The following is a 19535-nucleotide window of genomic DNA, read 5'->3' on the forward strand; positions in this document are numbered from 1 at the left end:
AGGGCTAATCCACCAATTGTACACATATGCAGGGGCGCATCTAGGGGTAGGGCGAGGGGGGCACTGACCCCAGCTGAAATCAGATAAAAAAAAAAATTCTAGTCAGGCCTCTGATTTGATGGTAGTGCAATACTCTTTTTTTTTTAAATCGTCCATAAATAGTTCAATACCATGAACATCAATTATGTTTGGTAATCCTGTATAAATTCTTATTTTAAAACCATCTCTGTTCCACAAAATCTCATTGCTTGTTTCTTTCATGAAATGTATTCAAGTGTCAAGCGATATAAATGCAGCTTGTTTAAGAGGCTTCTCCATCTAGACAAGAGTGAAACAAACTGGCAACCAAAACATTTCCGGCATCAATGTGGTGTGCTTTAAAACCGCCAAATAAAAACATTTAAACTCCTTTGGGACTTTAAAAGCCCACTTTGTCCCATTTAGCAGTGATTGTACATTAAAGAAGCTTTTTTAGGCACTGTGTGAAGTCTTGGCGCTGTAAAGTAGCATGTGAAGCGCCGCCTTGGGAAGCGTTTTACTGCATTGAAAACACTTAAAAAACGGATATAGCGACGGCGTGCACAAGTCAGCCTCGGACCAGATGGTTAAACACGGTGAATAGCTGGTGTGTTGAACAATGCGCAGGATACCAAGCTCGGATGGTTTCCAAAATCTCCTCTTTTCAGGTTTTTAAAGGTTCGACTGTGGCATTACCCCCATGAATGGCCACCTGTTATACATCAATGCACTGATCTGAAAATGGATTCAGGAGTCTTACTGTATAACTATTGTGGATAGATGGAGCAGGTTTATATTTACAGCCCCAGGGGCAGTAAGAGTATCCTTATACCCGCACAGAGAAACACAGGATGACACCGCTAATTCATCTCGGCAGCATCATGACAGCTGGGCTGGAGAGAGTTCGGGAAAGGGGAAATGGTTGTGATAAATGACTTTCAGAGTGCGGCTCCTAGCTATAGCGAACAGTCACCCAGTCCCCGCAGGGCCGATGCCACCTATTTGCCGCTCAGAGAGAAATGAATGAATGGCCCTTTGTGAAATAAATGGTCCCTTTCTGCCTGACATTTACAAATGAATCATCCTTGTAAAACCAAATCCTTTCCATTTGTTCTATTATTTGTGGAGGTGTGTTTGCTACGCTGGAGCTCAGAACTCCAGGGTAGTCAAAAAGCACTCACACAGCGGTGGGGTTTTAGGAATGTATTAATAGTTCAGCATTTTGGAAATCATGTGCTTTCATTGTGCGACGGAGATGAAAAGATTGATCAATCGTGTCAGGCACGGGTCTGGAGTCATGATATTTTAACCAGGAGCAGGTGCAGTGACAGCATGTAGCAGGTTTGACACCAGTGACTCATTGCCAACCAGCGCTGTAGCTGCAGCTGATGCACAGAAGGGTTGGGCACACAAATAAACTGTTGTGCGACAAGTCATAGCTCATCACTAAAATTGGACTATGGATTAAATGAACATATCATGCGTTAATTTATGAGCTCTGAGGGTTTGATATAATTCTTGTTACTCAACATAATTCTCAAATACTGATTTATGGGTAATAAGCTAAAAGGGGTCCGTATTAAGTTGGACTGCATCAATCTTCCTTATATCACTCTTGGAAATAAAAGGAAATTTGTATTCTTTCCAAAATGTCACACTATTACTTTAATTCCTTTAATTACTTGGCAAGGAAGACAATAATATTAAAATTCATAGCCTTTTGAACGTTCCTACATATTTGAATGATTCTTACATGTATACCTTCATCACACCTGCACACTTCCCTCTCTTCATGATAATATATATCCTTAAATCTGGTTTGTTTTTACAGGAATACAAGCTGGAGTACCACCTGCCCTCTCCCTGAGAGGCAAGTTGAATCATAAACGTCTTACCCTTTCATAAGATTACACCGAGTTGGCTTTGATGTTTAATTCTGTATAAGTACGATCAAGAGCCTTCTCAAGCGGAGATCCTCCACGGATATCCTGTCACGTCCTATTAATTTCAGTCTCTGCCCAGCTTAAGATCAGTTTATAATCACAGGCTTATGAGATGCTATTAACCAGCATATTCTGACAGATGACAAACAAAGAAACAAAACACTTCATCGATTTCTTGCCTGGACCGATGCTTTTATTCCAGCTCCGTCGCCGCAATTTGTGTACGTCCGAATTCTGTGTCTGTTCTCCTTGTCAGGGGGATGTCAGACAAGCAGGGGAAGCAGGGCTAACGAAGGAGGGTCGATAGAAGTCCAACTGGCTGACAACTCTCTGGGAAAACTCACACAGCGCACACGCACACACACACACTGTGGAAGATCAGACTGCCAGAAAAGATGAAAAGGTCCAACCCCGGCTGCACGTTGGGTTGCACCTAAATGGATCTTTCATTTTGATTTCATTTCAGTCGTCACTGTAACGGGTCCTCTGGAGATACATGTACTGGGAGCAATATGATGGCTGATGGCCCCCATGAGTGTGTGTGTGTACGTTATATCTGCAGGTGTGTGTTTGTGTGCAAAGTAGGCTGCTAATTGCCGGCATGATTTATTTGCCTTCGTCCCCCTAATCACTCCTGGTCTGAGGCTGACTGAACAGGGAGGTGGAGGTTGGAATTAAAAAAGACACACCTCCCCACTGATGAATATATTTCTTTCACTCGATCTCAATCTTGAGTTGTGTTTCGCTGTGTGTGTTGCTGAATAACATAATCAGCCCCTTTTCCAGCTTTGCCCAAAGGTTCCAGCTGCCGACCTGCAGTGATTGACTCTCAGTTCCTGGGATGAAACAAAGACCAATCAATCAATAGACCTCCCGCTAACATTAGCTCAGTGCAAGTGTGTTTACAATGTTGAGATCATTTGCACTTCAGGTACTTTGCCACAGAGGTTAACCGGGGCTAATCAGGCTACATCCATACTAATGCATTTTGAAACAGTGTTTTAAAACTCTCTTGCACACACACAAACGCGTAAATATAAATAGATAATGTCAACGTGGATACATGTGTGAGGTTAAGTGTCCTGCTGATTCAATGTTCTTCCTAACGGAGTCCCGTTGACCACAACCGATGTAGTCACCTATGAAACCCTGGAGAGGGGAGGCAGGAAATACCATTTTGTCCATAAACACCAATCGCCTTTGGGCATCCACCTGCACACGTAACACACACATCCCTAACGTGGGGACACACACTGACAGACACACTAAAGAAGACGATGGAAAAGAAAAACACGGAGCCATTCTCTGAAGCTGACGATACCTTTTCTCCCTAAAGCTCCTCTGACATCCTTTCTGTCATTTGGAGCCAGACTTCTTTTTTTTTTCCAGCTCTGATATGAAGGACAACCCTGTAGGAAGCCATTAAAGACCTCTCATCAGCCTAATGAACTACTTGTAGGTGGCTATTGGCTCTGTTCAGGACACTTGTCGTATGTCTTATTCATATATAATTGCTCCGGCAAAATTGCGGTGTCCCTCATTTACACATCATTGTGTCATTCATCTTCGTTGACGAGTATAGCGAAAGGTCTGTCCTTCCATTTATGCCACTTTAATGATCCACTATCGTTTGTGTTATGAAGTGTTGGCTCATGCTGGAGAGAGGAATATCCGTCCAATTTAAATGAGACAGTCCTTATGTCCTATTGGCCTCGTTCTAGCAGGCTACTGCTGCACCTCTCGTCATCAGCCTTCAAAAGGTGACTGATGAGAGGTTTAATTGAAACGGGTGGGATCTGAGGCGAGTCAAACAAACAGATAAAAAGAGAAGAGAAGGTGGAGAATGAACGAGGGGATGAGTTTCTGTCAAGGCCGTCTGTGGCCACAGTAAACAAACCTCAGCTCGTGTTGGAATTTGTAATATTTCTTTTTTTTTTTAATCCCCACAACACACAAATAGAGTTTAATCCCTCGGGGAATGGTTCTTTTAAAAAATGCAACTGCTGGCAGCAATTCTGCACGACGCTTTAAAGCTGCAGTAAGCAAAACTCTGGAATAAGCAAAACTCTATACTATAAACTCTTCTCCCCCCTCTGTTCTAAGCCCTTTCCACACAGCTTGGCCAGATGCGCATGCTACACATGCACACGCAATACACAAGCTTGACCAGAAGTAGCTGGAGCCAGGAGTTTGTCAAGTCATCTGGGTTTTTTATATCTTCAAAGAGTACCTTCAACGCCATGGTGGATACTGCCCTGAGACGTCAGACATCTTCACAAGACTCAATATGTTCAACAGAACAACTCATCACCTGCTTTCATGGTAAATCAACCGAAACAACCTAGTCAACCACTTAACACAGAACCACGAGGAGGTGCAGAGGTCTAGCTTAATCTCAGACTGTTTAAAAGAAAACCTGCTGAAAGGTTATTATGGATTTTCTTTTACAGCCTAACAGTCGATGCAACGCAGAGATCCTGATGTCCTACTTAGTGGGAGTCAAATGATTCTATAAAAGATGGGGTTACGTTTATTTGTTATACACAAAAAGATAAAAGAAACTGCATCGAGCACATCAGAGCAAGAGGCTCCATGAAAGCCAGTTTATGCTCAAAAATTCATTGTGAAACACTGCCCCCTTGTGACCACTTTCTGATTTAAGTGCATGTCAGCAAAAGGGGAATAACATGTTGAAAAGCCTTGAAATCAAAGTAGAGCTTTGATGAATATCAGAGTTTTCACTCACAGATCATCAGACTTTTTGAAATGAGTTGGAAGAGAAATATTGGATCAAATTGAAGTTACTGTAAATATCAAATTTAAAATCTAGTTGAGCCTCAGCCCACAGACTTGCTTTAAATGTATAAGTGATAAGCTCTAGCTGATCTTAAAAGAGGGCACCTCTGAACCTGTGATCTGAGAATAATGGCCAAGCACATGAGATAAGTCACAGACAGCAATAGGCATTTCAGTGTCACCATAAATATTTGATGGTCTTGTGCTGTCACCTCTGAGAGGAGAGGGGCACTGCGTTAATGGCCACTCTCTGACTGAGCCCATACTTTTTCTTAATCAAACTCATTTCCATAACCTGAAATTTTAAATCCCTCATCTCATTTCACTGTGTTCATGAAGAGGTCAGGCGCAAAGAACTAAAACGACACGTGCATACACTACGTGCAAAGAACAGGCAGTTTGTCATGCACAGATGCATTTAAATCCACTTATTAAGTGTGTTGTTGTGCCGCCTGCATTTTAAACAAACTAATGAAACACTGAGAATTGAACATCCATCAGGCTGCATGAAAGCACTTCACTTGACCAAAGACAGATCAAATACATCACAAAATGATTCCACATTACAGAGACGCAAAAAATCAATTTCCATTTGAAGAAGCGACAGTTTAATTAGCCTAACTGCACAAGGTGTCGAGCAACTGTTGCACCACGAGCGGCACGAGTTCAGCACGCACTCAGTGTCAGCGGCGCAATATTCATTTAATCTTTATTCTTTGTGATGTTTTAATTTGTTTTACCGTTACATTTTGATTTACCATGCTGTTCTTTTTAAAGACAATTTATGGGCATCTAATTTATCATGGCAAATGCCCGAGGATAATTACATTACAGTTTCCCTGATACGATCTCTGCCCAAAGGCAGCTTAAAAGAAATGCCGAAACCGTAACAAGCCCTCACAGCAGATGCTGAGGCGAGCTCTGGCATTTAATTTGTCCTTTCTGAGAAAATAAAATATTCCCTCTTAGTCGGGTCTGGGTATCTGTCCGTTAGAGCCTGAGCCTGGGGTGCACGGATGGATGCTCTTGACAAGACAGGAGAAGGGCGTAACCGGAGCCACTGGCTGGTTCTGTTGACAATGCTGAGCTGGGGAGAAAGGGAAGCTGAATCTAATGGGCTGTGGCCCGAGCAGGAAGCAAGGGTTTCGATCACTTCTCTGAGGGAGGCTCACATTCTGCTCCGAGACAGAAATGCTGCAACCCGAATCACCTCTTTTCAGGGCGTTAGCCGAGCTTCACTACTGATCCAGCCCAGAGCAAGACACACACACACACACACACACACAAACACACACAGTAACGTACTTTCAACCACCAGACTGAGATGTTGGACAGAGAGATGGAGAGGGAAGAGCGATGGACAGAAACTCTGGAGACAGAGGGAGACAGAAACCAATCAATCAACACACTTTATCCCCCCCGAGTCCACCAGCAGTGAAGGGCTGCAGGAACATTAGTTGCTCTTTAGTAGATAAAATAAACAGGCTCCAGCAGGAGTTCAAGGTTCTCCAGACTCGGACCTGTGGCGTTGCAATTTACCACATTACACAAAATAAATAGACTCTATTGATTTTCTTCTTAGGAAAATGACAGCGGTAATACATAATGCATGCTGTGGGGTGAACTTAGGCTGCTGTATAGATATAAGCAAGTCTTTCCTAAAGGACATAAGGGTGTAGCGAGCCTGTTAGCATTAATGGTGCTCTCTCTTTTTTCTTGTAAGTGATTTGCAGATGTCATATTGTTGCACCACTTTCTAGTGCAGGATTTAAAAGCTGTAATTATTTATTGATTCTTTATTGATCACTGATTAAATGTTAATTACATTTTTGGGTTTCAACTCCTCCCTTAAGGATTTTTTGATCACTGGAAAAGAGCTTCAGTTCATCTAGACTAAAATCTACTTATAAAGTACTGAACAACATTTACAACTTTAGACTTATTATAATATAATCCATTGTTAACACTGAGCTCCATAGGCTGCTGCTTGCAAAACTTTATGTCTGTAGTACATTTGTAGAGAGAACAATACAGTTAATGTGATATGTTGGTCAGGGTTAGAGCTATATCTCTGTATCTTACCCTGAGCAAAGACAACACAGTCATTAGTCATTTATTTTAATTTTAATTATTTTACATTAATAATATTATTATATTTGTATTACTTGCACTATGATGTATACAATTTTACTGTCCTTTTGTTGTACCATTACACCTGTAAAGCACTTTGGTCAACCAAGTTGTTTTAAATGCTATATAAATAAAATGATGACACAGGTTTCACGCGTCTTTGGGGTGTGTGTATCTGAATGTATCATGGACTTTATAAAGATGGAAGTTGCTGCCATCTTGTTCTGAGGTTATTTGTTGCCAGAGTCTGCGCAGTAGTGGAGCCACGGGATTAAGGTCCCACCGGTGAATTTGGTAAACCATAGAAACAATTTTCCAGAAAAATCGGTTTGATGTGCTCTTTATATTTTTTGTTTGGTTCATGTCCTATCCACCAACATGGAGGAGGCAGGGTTTATGGACTTTACTGTAGGCAGCCACCAGGGGTGCAATCGAGATGCTTTGGCTTCACTTTTGGGGAGCTGTCATGTCGCCCGTCCTTATATATTCTGTGGTCTACATATAGGCACTGCCATACCCTTCAATATTTAACATATTCTGTTTGTTGCATTGCATTTGGTACAGGTAGAAAAGAAAAGACTGGATTTCTAAATGTTCAAAGATATCCTTCATCTTTCATCCTGACACATACGCGGCATGTGTGTGTGTGTGTGTGTGTGTGTGTGTGTGTGTGTGTGTGTGTGTGTGTATACAAATATACAGGTCTATCTCAGCATACTTTTGCATAATCAATGTGCCTGTTGAGCTACCAGGTATCTACACACACAAAATCACCAACCAAGTGTCTTAGAGAGAAAGCTTTCCTTAAATAGCTGCTTATAAAACCTGTCCTGAACAACGTCAAGAACATTTTAACGTTGCTATGGAGACAAATTACACAAATAGGGAGAAAACCTTGATTCATTAGAGTTGCATGACGGTGCATGAGCTGAAGGAATAATCATGATTACTTTAGATGGAGGCTTCCTGTCATACAGAAGGATTCAAGGGAAATTGTCAACAGAGGTAATTAGTCTAATTAGAGCAGATACAGAAATAATTACTTGTCACTCATGTTTGTCAGGTTTTTATCTTTAATGGAGTGACTTGAAACCTGCAGGCATGTACTCATCATTCCATTTAGAAACGATATATACATTACAAACAGGACATTCATAATCTGTAAAAGACAACTCACACCACTAAGGCTACATGAAATTATTTCCTAAATACTCATTTGCATTAATTACCAAAAAGGAAACAAGTCTCATCCTCTTTTTGAGACTAACATGAAATAATCCACAACTTCATCAAATGTTCATGTTGATAGTTAGACTCTTTCATAAATGACGCAGAGGAGGCTTCGGAAGGCTTCATTGCAGTTTGTTCTGTTATCAGTTATCGCAGATATAGCTTCCCCTGCCACTCTAAATGGACAAGTGGTATAGATAATTGATGGATGAATGGGTAGAGAGTATATAAGAGCGGTATTCAATAGAGCGCATACTGTTCCTCCACCAAGGTCAAACAGTCTCCTTAAGAAACCACATGTTCATATCCTAGTTCCGGATCTTTATTTGGATCACACGCAGATAACCAGAATCACCAAGATCCGTGGAAAGTTTGGATCAATGACTGTTTGAAGATACTTGGTGCAACAACAGATGTTCTACTCATTTGAATCCAGAGCCTGTCACAGCTTCATGATAATGTGATCGAAGAAGCATCCCCAGTTAATTCAAAATAAGACGTTAGGAAAGCAAGAATGAGTTTTAAACTGCTCCAAGGCGGCATTATCTGTCACTGAACACAGTCTGCTCACTGCCTCCCCACGTGCTGATAAAATGGCAGACTGCACTGCAGTCACAGCACTTTGTCTAAAAAGGGATATCAACAGAGGATGACAGCTGGTCCTATTTCACCTCAAGGACATTGTCCTCACACCCAACTCTTTTTCATTTATGATACTGATTGTCAGCCCTGGACATAATTCAGGTTTTTGCCTGGAAAAGATAATGAACTCTGACTAAAAATATGTAGAGTAAGATCTATAGTGAGCTGTCAGAGCTAAAGTTAACCCTCTTTTTTATGCCGAGGATAAATCATGCTGGCTGTTTGCGTCAACAAGCAGGATAGCTTCACAGTGAAGATTTGTAAAGTTTCCAAAGACAAAAAGAGCTCTGTGAGGTGACACTACTTTCAACCTTCATAAAGTTAGTTTTGTTGTTTTCCATTTCACCTTCTTCACTGCGGCAATAATTCAGTTTTACTGCAGAATCATTAATTTTCTTTTTGCTTGCACGCGCTACCACGCAAATAAAGAGACTGATTTTAATTATTTGTACCTTTGTGGAACCATCTGCTGAGGCTGATAAAGCGTATTCACACGTCTCCTTTACTTCTCCAGGTTTCACTTCCACACTTTCACCATCCAGGACCTTCATTTCACATCCACACTCTTGTTTTCCCTAAACTCAGAGAGTGTGTGTGCTGCTTGACAAGATGCAGCCCTCCACTGCTCTCAACTTCTAAAGATCCCAACCTCATAATGTCAGAGCTGCTTTCATTTCAGGCTGATGCTTTGAAACTTCCTGATGAAAATCACCGTTGAGACAGATGTTCAGTGTTTTATGTCATGTCACTCTGCTCGTCTCGTTTGTTTTATCTTTCCTGTGACATGTTAATACGTCCGTTTAAGACACATAGATATATAAATAAATCATATTTCTGATTCATGACACTGATTTGACATGTCTATTTAATCACTTATTATATTACTACCAATCAATCAATCAATCATTCAGGATTTAAATAATACCTTTCAAACAAATCAAACACATATCTGTCACTGAACACAGTCTGCTCACTGCCTCCACTGCTGATAAAATGGCAGACTGCACTGCAGTCACAGCACTTTGTCTAGAAAAGCATATCAACAGAGGATGACAGCTGGTCCTATTTCACCTCAAGGACATTGTCCACACACCCAACTATTTTCCATAAATGATACTGATTGTCAGACCTGGGCATATTTCAGAAAAGATAATGAAACCTGATTAAAAATAAGTAAAGTAGGATTTATAGTGACCTGTCGAAGCAAAACTTTTCTCCCTGCCCAACAAATCATGAATATTGTTTTTTTGTCGATGACCAAAATATTTATTCGGCCGCTGGTTTAACAACTTCTTTCACTGATAGTCAAATAAGTAAGGATACAATCATGATACCAATAAACGGTACATTAACAAACAACACAGATCCTGGTGTGATCGGGTCTAAAATTAGATTAATGTGTCATGTACTTGCTTTTACACGCTGATATAATTGCGGCTCTTGTAACGCTAGTACATCCATTAGCAGTCCGCACATACCTATCTGTATCTGTGCAAAGGTCAAGCAAATCAATAGGCCAATAGCTGGATATTGTCAACACTACTTGGTAATTCCGACTTCCTCCTGAGTGCTTTCTGATGTGCATGGGGCAGCAGTAACACAACCAAAAATGCCAAAACAACAGGAAATGTGTGACTTGCATCAGACTGCAGTTAAAATTGATCTGAGCAACACGGACACTTCTCCAGTGCCTGTTTAATTCAATAAAAACAGCTGTATGCCAAGTATACCAATTAAGTAATGGAACCTGATTTAATTATGTCTAGTCTTTTGTTATTTACAATGGAGTTTCATTAAAGCAGATACGCTGACTTGAAAAATTCACTTTTATTTATAGCAATGACTAAGAGTGTAAGTAACTGTATTACTGCAAATTAACGCTTTCTTCAGGATCAGTGATTTTCTACAAAGTTCCCCTCTCTTTTCTAAATATTGTGGTATCACAGTTTCAACTTGAGTAGTAGATTTTACAGGACGTTGTTATTTTATTACAATGAAATCCAATATGTGATCGCCCTTATTGAAATCTAACAGCCTCCCTCTCTTCCTTTTTGGGAAATGGGAAAAGAAATATAACTGACGGAACCAAACCATCAATTCTACCAGACAGATTAGAGACGCTTGCTGTAAATTAAGTGTCCAACTAAAAATATGCTTGTTCCCAGAAATAGTAAATATTTCAAACTATCTGGAAGGCATTTCTTACCTGTTGGAAGTTCTCAGGACCACACTCTAAACCTCTGAAGGAACACTCCAGCAGAATGTCCTCTATGCGGTGACGAGTGCGGGTGTAGAATTCATCCATGCTGAAGCGAGAGCCCGGCAGCCGATCGGGCTCCTCGGCAAGTGGGAACCCGGGGGCCATACCTTCCTCGAAGCCCAGCAGAGGTCCCATGAAAATCAAGTCACTGAAGCTCATCTGAGACTTTCGCACAAAGTTGTAGTTACATAGAGTGACGGCCGGAAAGGTCATGTTCTTGGCAAATTGTTCATCCAGCATGGTGATGTGATCGTATGAGAGGTAGTACATGACCCTGTCGGCCACCTGGAACAAGAACGCAGACAGTGCCATGGTGAAGACCGTCGCCCACAAACCCTGACGAACCCCGAACTTCTTCCCCTCCACGAACACATGGTTGGCGCCGTGGAGCGAGCAACCGCTGCAGAAAGTGGCCAGGTCATCCACCTCCCCCACCTCGTCCTCTTCCTCATTGTAATCACCCACCTGACTACCTCCATCCAGGTAGTCCTGCGATTCCCTCTCGCCGTAACCCTTCTTCACGGGCTTGTAGTGGTCATCAAATGGGTCTTTGCCATATCCTCTGCTGGGCTCGTCGTCCGCAGCAAAGGAGATGGTGCACATGATTCGGACCGGCATGGTGGCAGGATGAATAAATTTTAACGCATAGAAATATTAAAGCAATAAGTCTGGTCCTTAAAGAGTCCAACGTCTTGGAAGGAATTAAGTTATTCAAGAACAGAAGTGGTGACGCAAGACCATCAGTTGAGATAATCCTGGAAGTCACAAACCAGACACCTCTCGAAATGTCAGGGAAGTATGAATTCTGCTTCAAAGTCGGCTGACTTGAATTGTGTCAATCAAAATACAGAGCGGATCAAACCCACTGTCCCAGATGACGTCAAAACATCATGTGAAGTAAAGAGCACAAGATGAAACTCAAACCACACACACACTCTGCTCACCGCCATTCACATCTACTCTGAGTTGAACTGAGTTGCCTTGCCTCGGGTTCGTCCTTGTGTCTCTGGGGCAGATCCATCCCTTAGTACAAATTCAAAGACGAGAGGAAGAAGATGAGGAAGAAGAAGAGAAGGAGAAGGAGGGAGTGGGGGTAAGAGGAGGAGAGCAAAGAAGGTGCGGCCATAGGGAGTATAGGAAACAGAATACTCCCGCAGGGCCCAGCCACAGGTCACCGTGCCGGGGCAGTTTCACCATTTACAGGAAAAAAAACACAAGGTTTCACATGGTGGAGGAGAGACAGTGAAAGAGAAAAGCAGCCGGTGTACAGTAGCAAAAGCTCTGCATAGGCTGTTTATTTCTGCTGATTTGACTGTGCGGCGTGACCTCACTTCAGAAGGAAAATGAACTCAGCACAGTTGTGTAATTGAATGCAAATCATACTTAGCCGTTACTGAAATGAACTCAGACGAGCAACCGAAAAAGATTCTCATCCTGGAATTTGTCAGAACACGTTATATGCTCTACAAGATCTGATATTACGATGTGTAATTTCAGGGAAATCAAAGCGACTCAGTGATTTCTTGTCTAGTACTAAGTAAAGTGAAGGGAACAGACCAAGGAGGAAAATCAAGCAATCTACTCTAATGCCTCCAATTAACAACAGATCACTTTCGAATTACAAACCCCCACATAGCCTTGAGCTGTTTTATGGCGAGCAGCTTTACTGGACATACATATGAACAAGTAGGAAAGAGAGAGAGAGAGAGAGAGAGAGAGAGAGAGAGAGAGAGAGAGAGAGAGAGAGAGAGAGAGAGAGAGAGAGAGAGAGAGAGAGAGAACATAATCTTAAATTGATCCTCTCGTTATTGACCATGGAGATAAATGCAGATTCCCAGCGGTGGTGTTGGTTGTGTTATGAAAAGGAAATGTAAGAGACCGATCCATCCGCATTGATCCACCTCCATTAGACTGCTGAGATTAATTTCAGAAAGACGAAGTTGCCAGAGAAGGAAACCTTAGACGCAGTCAGGGGGGGGCCATGACGGTATTCTTTACAATAAAAACCTAAAGCTAATGATACCACAGATACCTCGGAGGAGCAGCCACATTAAACCTGTAAAACCAACGGGAAGCACATTACGCAAACCGATCCATCATGTTGAGCTTTTACAAGCATAACAACCCGCCGGCGTGTTTTCATCAGGCGGAAACTGAGCGGGTGAGAATGGCAGCAGACTTGGTCAATATGTGTTTAGCTACAGCTCTGAAGCTTGAAAAGAGCAAACAAAAGCACCAAGGCCTCGACCTTGATCTGGCTGAGTCGTGGAGCCTGCTAAACAGCGCCTGGTGGTAGCCGCTGGTTTTTGAATATGTACGGCTGTAGTGATTACTAGATCGCCTCTGGCATTCAGCCTGACCTAACAAGAAGGTCACAGCGCTCCCTCAGCTGCAGCGTCTGGACCTTCTGAGACGTGCCACCGCATGAATATTCACACACGCTTACATCCCAGATGTGGCACAAGATGGCTGCTTGTGAAACTGCTGCCGGGGAAATTATACTGTGCGAAGGCGTTCACTGACCCCCTGAATGGAATCTGATGATTGAGGTTCACGTCCGTTCTGCCAAAATATCTTAATTACGCTGTCAGGGCAGATTTATTGATGCGGACAGGGTGGCAATAAATCTCGGCTTTGTTTTGACTTCTATGTTCCTCTCAAAGAAATAAATCCAGAACCAAACATGATTGTCTTGCTAAATTCTTCCCCATTTAACTATGTTTATTCAACCCGGCCTGTCATTACTCATTGCTCTCACATCATGCTCTGCCTCAGTGTGCAAGTTGATGTCCACCAGGGGGCAGCAGCAGCACATTTTATCCTCCTCTCTCTGGGGCTGAAACTGTTTTGACAAGACATCTGAGGAGCTGACAGGCATCAGTATGAAGGAGTGAAGAAGGTAAAACATGATGACAACAGCCCTTTCTACTGGTGCTTTGTATGTCTCACTGTGTATTTTTTGTTAATATTGTCACGTATTCTAAGCAGGAGCATGTCACGTTTTTTATCACGTTGTTTGAAGTTCATATCAAAAGACGTTTCCTGTGTCAAACCCTAAATTAAACTTGATGAAAGTTTTCATCTGCAGAAAAAAGGGTCAACAAAGCTACAGATTACATTAAAAACAGCCATTGGATTCATCCACTGATAAAATACAGCTTTGGGCTTTTAAATCAAGAGCAAATTGTCCCTAGAAATACATTTCATCATAACATGAATTAAACAGCAACACAACTCGCGTATTGTACCATTAACCCGCCCTGATTCACATCCAGCTGGAGACCATCTTCATCTCCTTATCCCTTCATTTCCTGTCAACTCTGTCAACCCTCGTGTTCTGGTACTTTCAGTCTTCTGGGGAAATCATTTGTTTCAACAAACGACCCCTGAGCCAATTTACAGCACAGAAAACAATACAAAAACAAAAACAAAAAAATCGTGAGAACGTTTAGAGAGTTCATTTTCACATTAGTTCAAAAGGTGGCAGTGTTGTGATGCGAGTGTCCTCGGTCACAGCTGAAGTATGTAACCCCTCGGGCCGGGATTCCAACAGGGCCTCTCGCCATGGTCAGAGTGGGAAGAGCGCAGGCCAGATGAGAGGGGGGGGTTTAACGCTCTCTTTCAAGTCCCCCTCACCAGCTCCGCTTTCAGCTAGGATCGACCTGGCGTTGCCATGGATACATCCTGGCCGTCAGCAACAGAGGATGCACAAAGCCCATTACTCAGAACATGCATATAGTCACACGCACACACACACACACACACACACACACGCACACACACACACACATGCACAGAGAGGACAGGGTGGATGCTGATGCTTCAAGATAAATTATGTGACGTATCTGAGTTGTGCTTCTATCACAGACACACACACACACACACACACACTGAATGGACACGTGATGCTTTCAGATAATATCTGTGAACCTCATAAATCTTCTTTCAATCAGAATTTGAATTGAGGCGAGAAGGACAATCAAGATGACAAAATAAAGATATTACAAAAGGCAACAGAGGCAACGTCATTTTTGTAATATCTTTTCAGTTTTCAGTCAATAGCCTAGCATTCATAAATCCTTATTGCAGGATCCAGTGAATTCGGCCTGCACATGAAACACCACGAGCGAATAAACAAGAAACGAGCTCGGTCCATTCCCAGAAGATGCTGTGGTAGAATGAGGAAGGGGCCAAAGGCAATGATGCCGTTCTCCAAAACACAATATTCCGTCTTAATCTTTCAACATGGGGATATCTGATACACACAGCTTCATACGCTGAAGCTCCCCTGATAGGAGCAAACAATACGGAAAGAAACAATGGCCTATATTTTAAGTGAGTTGTTGTGGCCCAACAGCACATTTCTCATTTAAAGTAGAGCAAAGGTGACTGAGCCCACGATACAGATGATTATTCGTAGATTGCGTAGATTTTCTTTTCAGCTTCCATCAACCCTTTTTCTTTCTTGAGTTTCCTGCACAGCATCTTTAACCGATATTTACCCTGCATGAAAGACAATGTTAATGACTCCAGATGTTATATACCAGGCTGGTTAACACATCTATACAGTGCCTTGTGAGCTCCCTCTCACATGAAGCAAAGAGCTCACATACACAGAAATCAATATAAACTCTGCATATTCCTCTGTGTGTGTCAACTTCCCCTCTGATGCATGCTGAGAACGTTGACCCAGTGCTGCTATTCAAGTGCCTCGACTGGGAATCATCGTCTTTCGTGTCTAACTTGAATCTTCCTCATTGAAAATAATCATATCCAGCATATTCTCCAAGATCTCTGCCCTTCAGGAAACCAGTTCTATATTTACAATACACAGAGTTAGACTTATTTGGCTGGTAAAAGATGACAAGTGGAATCATGTTTTTGGAACAGAGGTTTTTCAAGAGTGTCAGGAGGCTCTTGACGCTGGTAGTCAAGCTTCTGGTTTTATATATATATATTAAAGAAGAGATCATTGGATTGAGCCCAAAAAAAAACAAATGTTCACGATAGATATTTGAGCCTTGTTATATATTTTGGTTCCTCATGTTGACTTAAAAGCTGCAGCTTACCTGTCAATAGGAAAAGCTTCCTTGCTTAACAGCGTTTCACATCTCTTGATATCAAGAAGAGGAAAGCAGTGAATTTCTACACCTTTTTTTTTCCATTCCACCTTTCCCAACTTTATCACTAACCCTTGGTGCACCGTAAGACTAAAACACAGATATGCAAGGTTTGTTTATGTCTCATCGGCTGTCTTTTCAAACTTTTAAAAGACAGTTTTTCCCACATTGTGAATATAGGCAGATCAAAAACAAAACAAAAGGTAAAAAATAACACCAAAGCACAAAGCGAGAGGTGTGAAGTATATACTGCAGCGGTGCTCGAAAGAAATATGAGGAAAACACAGTGGCATCAGAGCACTTCCTTTAAACCTGACCTTGACCGATAGCAGACTCGGGGACAATGATAAAATGACAGACTCACTGTAGCAGATTCACTGATGGGTTCACAGTCGAGCGTGTTGACCGGTATGCTATCATCAGAGGAATCTGTCTACTGTATGATCTGGTTGTGCTTCAGGACGTTGTCATGTGTGGCTGGGGACCATCCTCACCAGCAGGTATCCAGGCTCAGGTAAGTGAGATATCAGTAAAAAATGACGCAATATACTCGTTGCCATCGCCGTTGCCATGGTAGCAGCATCCAAAATAGTATTCTATAATTATATGTGTTATTACTGAAAGACTTTACTTTGCTTTTTCCTTTCGACCACTCAAAGCTCTCAACAGTACAAGTCACAATCACCCAATCACATGTACAAACAGGGCATCTGTACACAGCACTTCAGCACAGCACCATTCCTCCAACAAAGCAACATGGTGGAGGTTGATTTTTGTCCTTTTGTCCGTTTATTATGATAATAAAACAGACCTTCCCCAGAACTGTTGTTCTGCTTCACTCCACTCTATCAAAGTCCAAAATACCGGAAAATAATCTCGAGGACCAAACAAAAACGAGGTTCCCCTGCTCAGAGTTACTCACAGACTGATCACGGTCAGTGGCAAATTCAATGTCAAACACAATCTGGCTGGTTCATTTGTAAAAGCCCACAGCCTTCGGGTAGAAAACTGCTCCCTGAAGCAGCTGGTTTGTGTCACTACCTGTTTAACAGTGACAAGCAGATCTTGGTTTGGACACACGCTGACTCTACCATCTCAAGCCTTCACAGAGAGGACCTCTTTCTTTCTCCTGCACACTGCAGCGACGTGGCTGCAGATGACAGGAAAGCAGACAAGGGGCTGCTCAGTGCACGGTGAACAGTTTAAAGAGGGACTTCATTGTGATGCAGACTGAAGCCAAAGACGCCGGCAAATATTTGCTTGTGTGAGAGCGAGCTACAGGAGGCGCGCGAGCACGCTGCATCTCAAGTGGTGTGGCTATTTATGACATGCTTGAAATTCACAATGTGTAGTGATGACTATCTAATGATGATATGCAGCTGGCGGCAGTCGGGCCATCAAGTGCTTTTAGTGTAAGAACTATAAAAAGAGACTAGACTGAGACGGAGCAGTGGTGTTAAGGTCAGTGTAATTAGCACTGCACTTAAAGTGGAGATGGATGGCAGATTGGGTTATAGCGGATGAACACAAGTGAAATCAATGGAGATATCATACATCTACTTTTGAAATCAATGGACTCCATGGAAACACCAGTGTATTCGGTCAGAGTCAGAAAGTCCTGTCCTTTTTTTCTCTGGCTGTGACCGACAGGCCCACGACAGCCGCTCTCTGATTGGCTGTCTGTCCGGCTGTATAACAAGGCAGCACTGGTTCCCCTCTGAATGTAATTATCATTTAGTCCAACCTATTACCTCTCTGTCTCTCTGTCTCCTGTCCTCCTCTGCACACATTCCAAATCAGCCTTTTCTCCTTCAGCCTGTTTAATCCACTGTGACTTTATCGCTCTCTCTCTCTTTCTCTCACCCTCCTGCTTCTACCTAACCACCCCTGCTCTCTTTCTCTCTCTCTCGCTCCCCCTAAGAGCAATACTAGCTGGGCATGCAGGCTGTCTTTTAATACAAGAGCCGAGAGGGACACAGCTATCAAGCTGAATGGTTTAAATATGTCACTCGGTGGCATTTTCATAAAGCCAATTTATCAGGGCAGGCCCAGAGTCACACAGCTTGGGGATCTCGCCACTAATATCAGTAATTACTGAGACTGCTTTCAGGACCTCCATCTGCATTGTTGCATACATATACATTTGCAGCTAACTCCTTCCATATGGAGGCATTTGTTGAGTCTAAACCCCTTAAATAGACAATAAGGATTATTTTTTTTGCAGGTTTTACCAGCCATATTGCATATTTATTGTAATACATGGAATGTTGTGACTAGTAAAAGGGTTTTGACTGTGTCTTGTCTGACATTAATGCAAATGACACAGAGGAATGGCCATATGTATTGTGCCTTTTACATGTATTTTAAAAGCCTTTTGAAAGTGTTGTTACTGTATATATTCTACCAGAAATTAGTCTCAGTGCATAACTTTTATTTCATGCTACAGATATATCATTAATTTTGCACTGCTCTAAAATAAGACTCGAGTCTGCTCGAAACTCAGCGTGGGTCGTGCTTTTTTCTTCAAAGTTTTAATCCTGTGACACCAACACCCCCAGTTTACTTTATAAAAACAATAAATTATAGAAATATACTGGCCTAACTTTGTCACACTCGGATTCAAAGTTTTAATTTACTTTATTGCCACAGTTTGCAGTGGTGTAACCTGTGACAAGAACATTTACTCTTCAGGTGCTTTCAGGCATGCACTGAAATCCGGAGGTTCGACGCAGATTCTCCAGAGGAGGTATATGTGTGTGTTTTCGGACTTTCCCAGCCTGGCCCCCAAGTTTAAAGGAAGCACAAAATCTGTAGAAGTCGATGTGATTACAGATTCAAGGCTAGCGATTGAGGGGGTTGATGGCACTCCTACTAATACATACACAAAAATGAAAAAAAACACTGAGATGTGAAGAGACTTAATGATAGGAGCCATCCCCAAGTGTCGATGTAATGTCATCAAAGTCATATGATCTCTGCAGCAGAACCAGTATGCAACATCCTGTCTGTGCAACCAACCCTCACCTGAATTCTGTGGAGGTGTTGTTGTTGTGGTTTCTTTTAAACAGAGAACCCCCACCCGCTGCATTGTGCATGTGTTAAAGGAAACTGCGTCCAGATCCAATTCTCCGGAGTTCCTCAGCAGGATTTGTCTGAAAAAAGTCGACTGACAGATAAAGTGCAGATGGTACTTTGCACAGTCTGTCACTACTAACCAGCTGGCTAACTAATTGCATGTGGGGAGATTATCTATATATTTTGTATAATATCATCAACATTAGTTTTTCCCATGAACAATTTAGACCATGGCGGCTTGCTTTGTATTTCCCCAGATAATTTTTTGGGTAAATTCCCCAACCTTAAAGTTCAACTTGCACCTGTGGCTTTTCTTGTTGT

The 19535-nt window shown here is 42.2% G+C and overlaps 1 protein-coding gene across 2 annotated transcripts in view; it reads right to left on the reverse strand.

Moving 5' to 3' along the window:
* The window catches only part of asic1b (acid-sensing (proton-gated) ion channel 1b), a 146047-nt gene that overhangs the window by 35737 nt on the left and 90775 nt on the right, over nt 1-19535 (reverse strand). The window contains exon 1 of one of the 2 annotated variants that reach the window (XM_061070268.1): nt 10966-11637. The exons of the other annotated variant lie outside the window; for it this stretch is intronic. Coding sequence (XP_060926251.1) covers nt 10966-11637 — 672 coding nt within the window. Of the gene's footprint in view, nt 1-10965; nt 11638-19535 lie in introns of those variants that run through there. 2 annotated transcript variants of the gene reach the window in all.

This window comes from Limanda limanda, chromosome 4 (genome assembly GCF_963576545.1).
Source record: "Limanda limanda chromosome 4, fLimLim1.1, whole genome shotgun sequence".
In the NCBI taxonomy this organism is placed as follows: Eukaryota; Metazoa; Chordata; class Actinopteri; order Pleuronectiformes; family Pleuronectidae; genus Limanda; species Limanda limanda.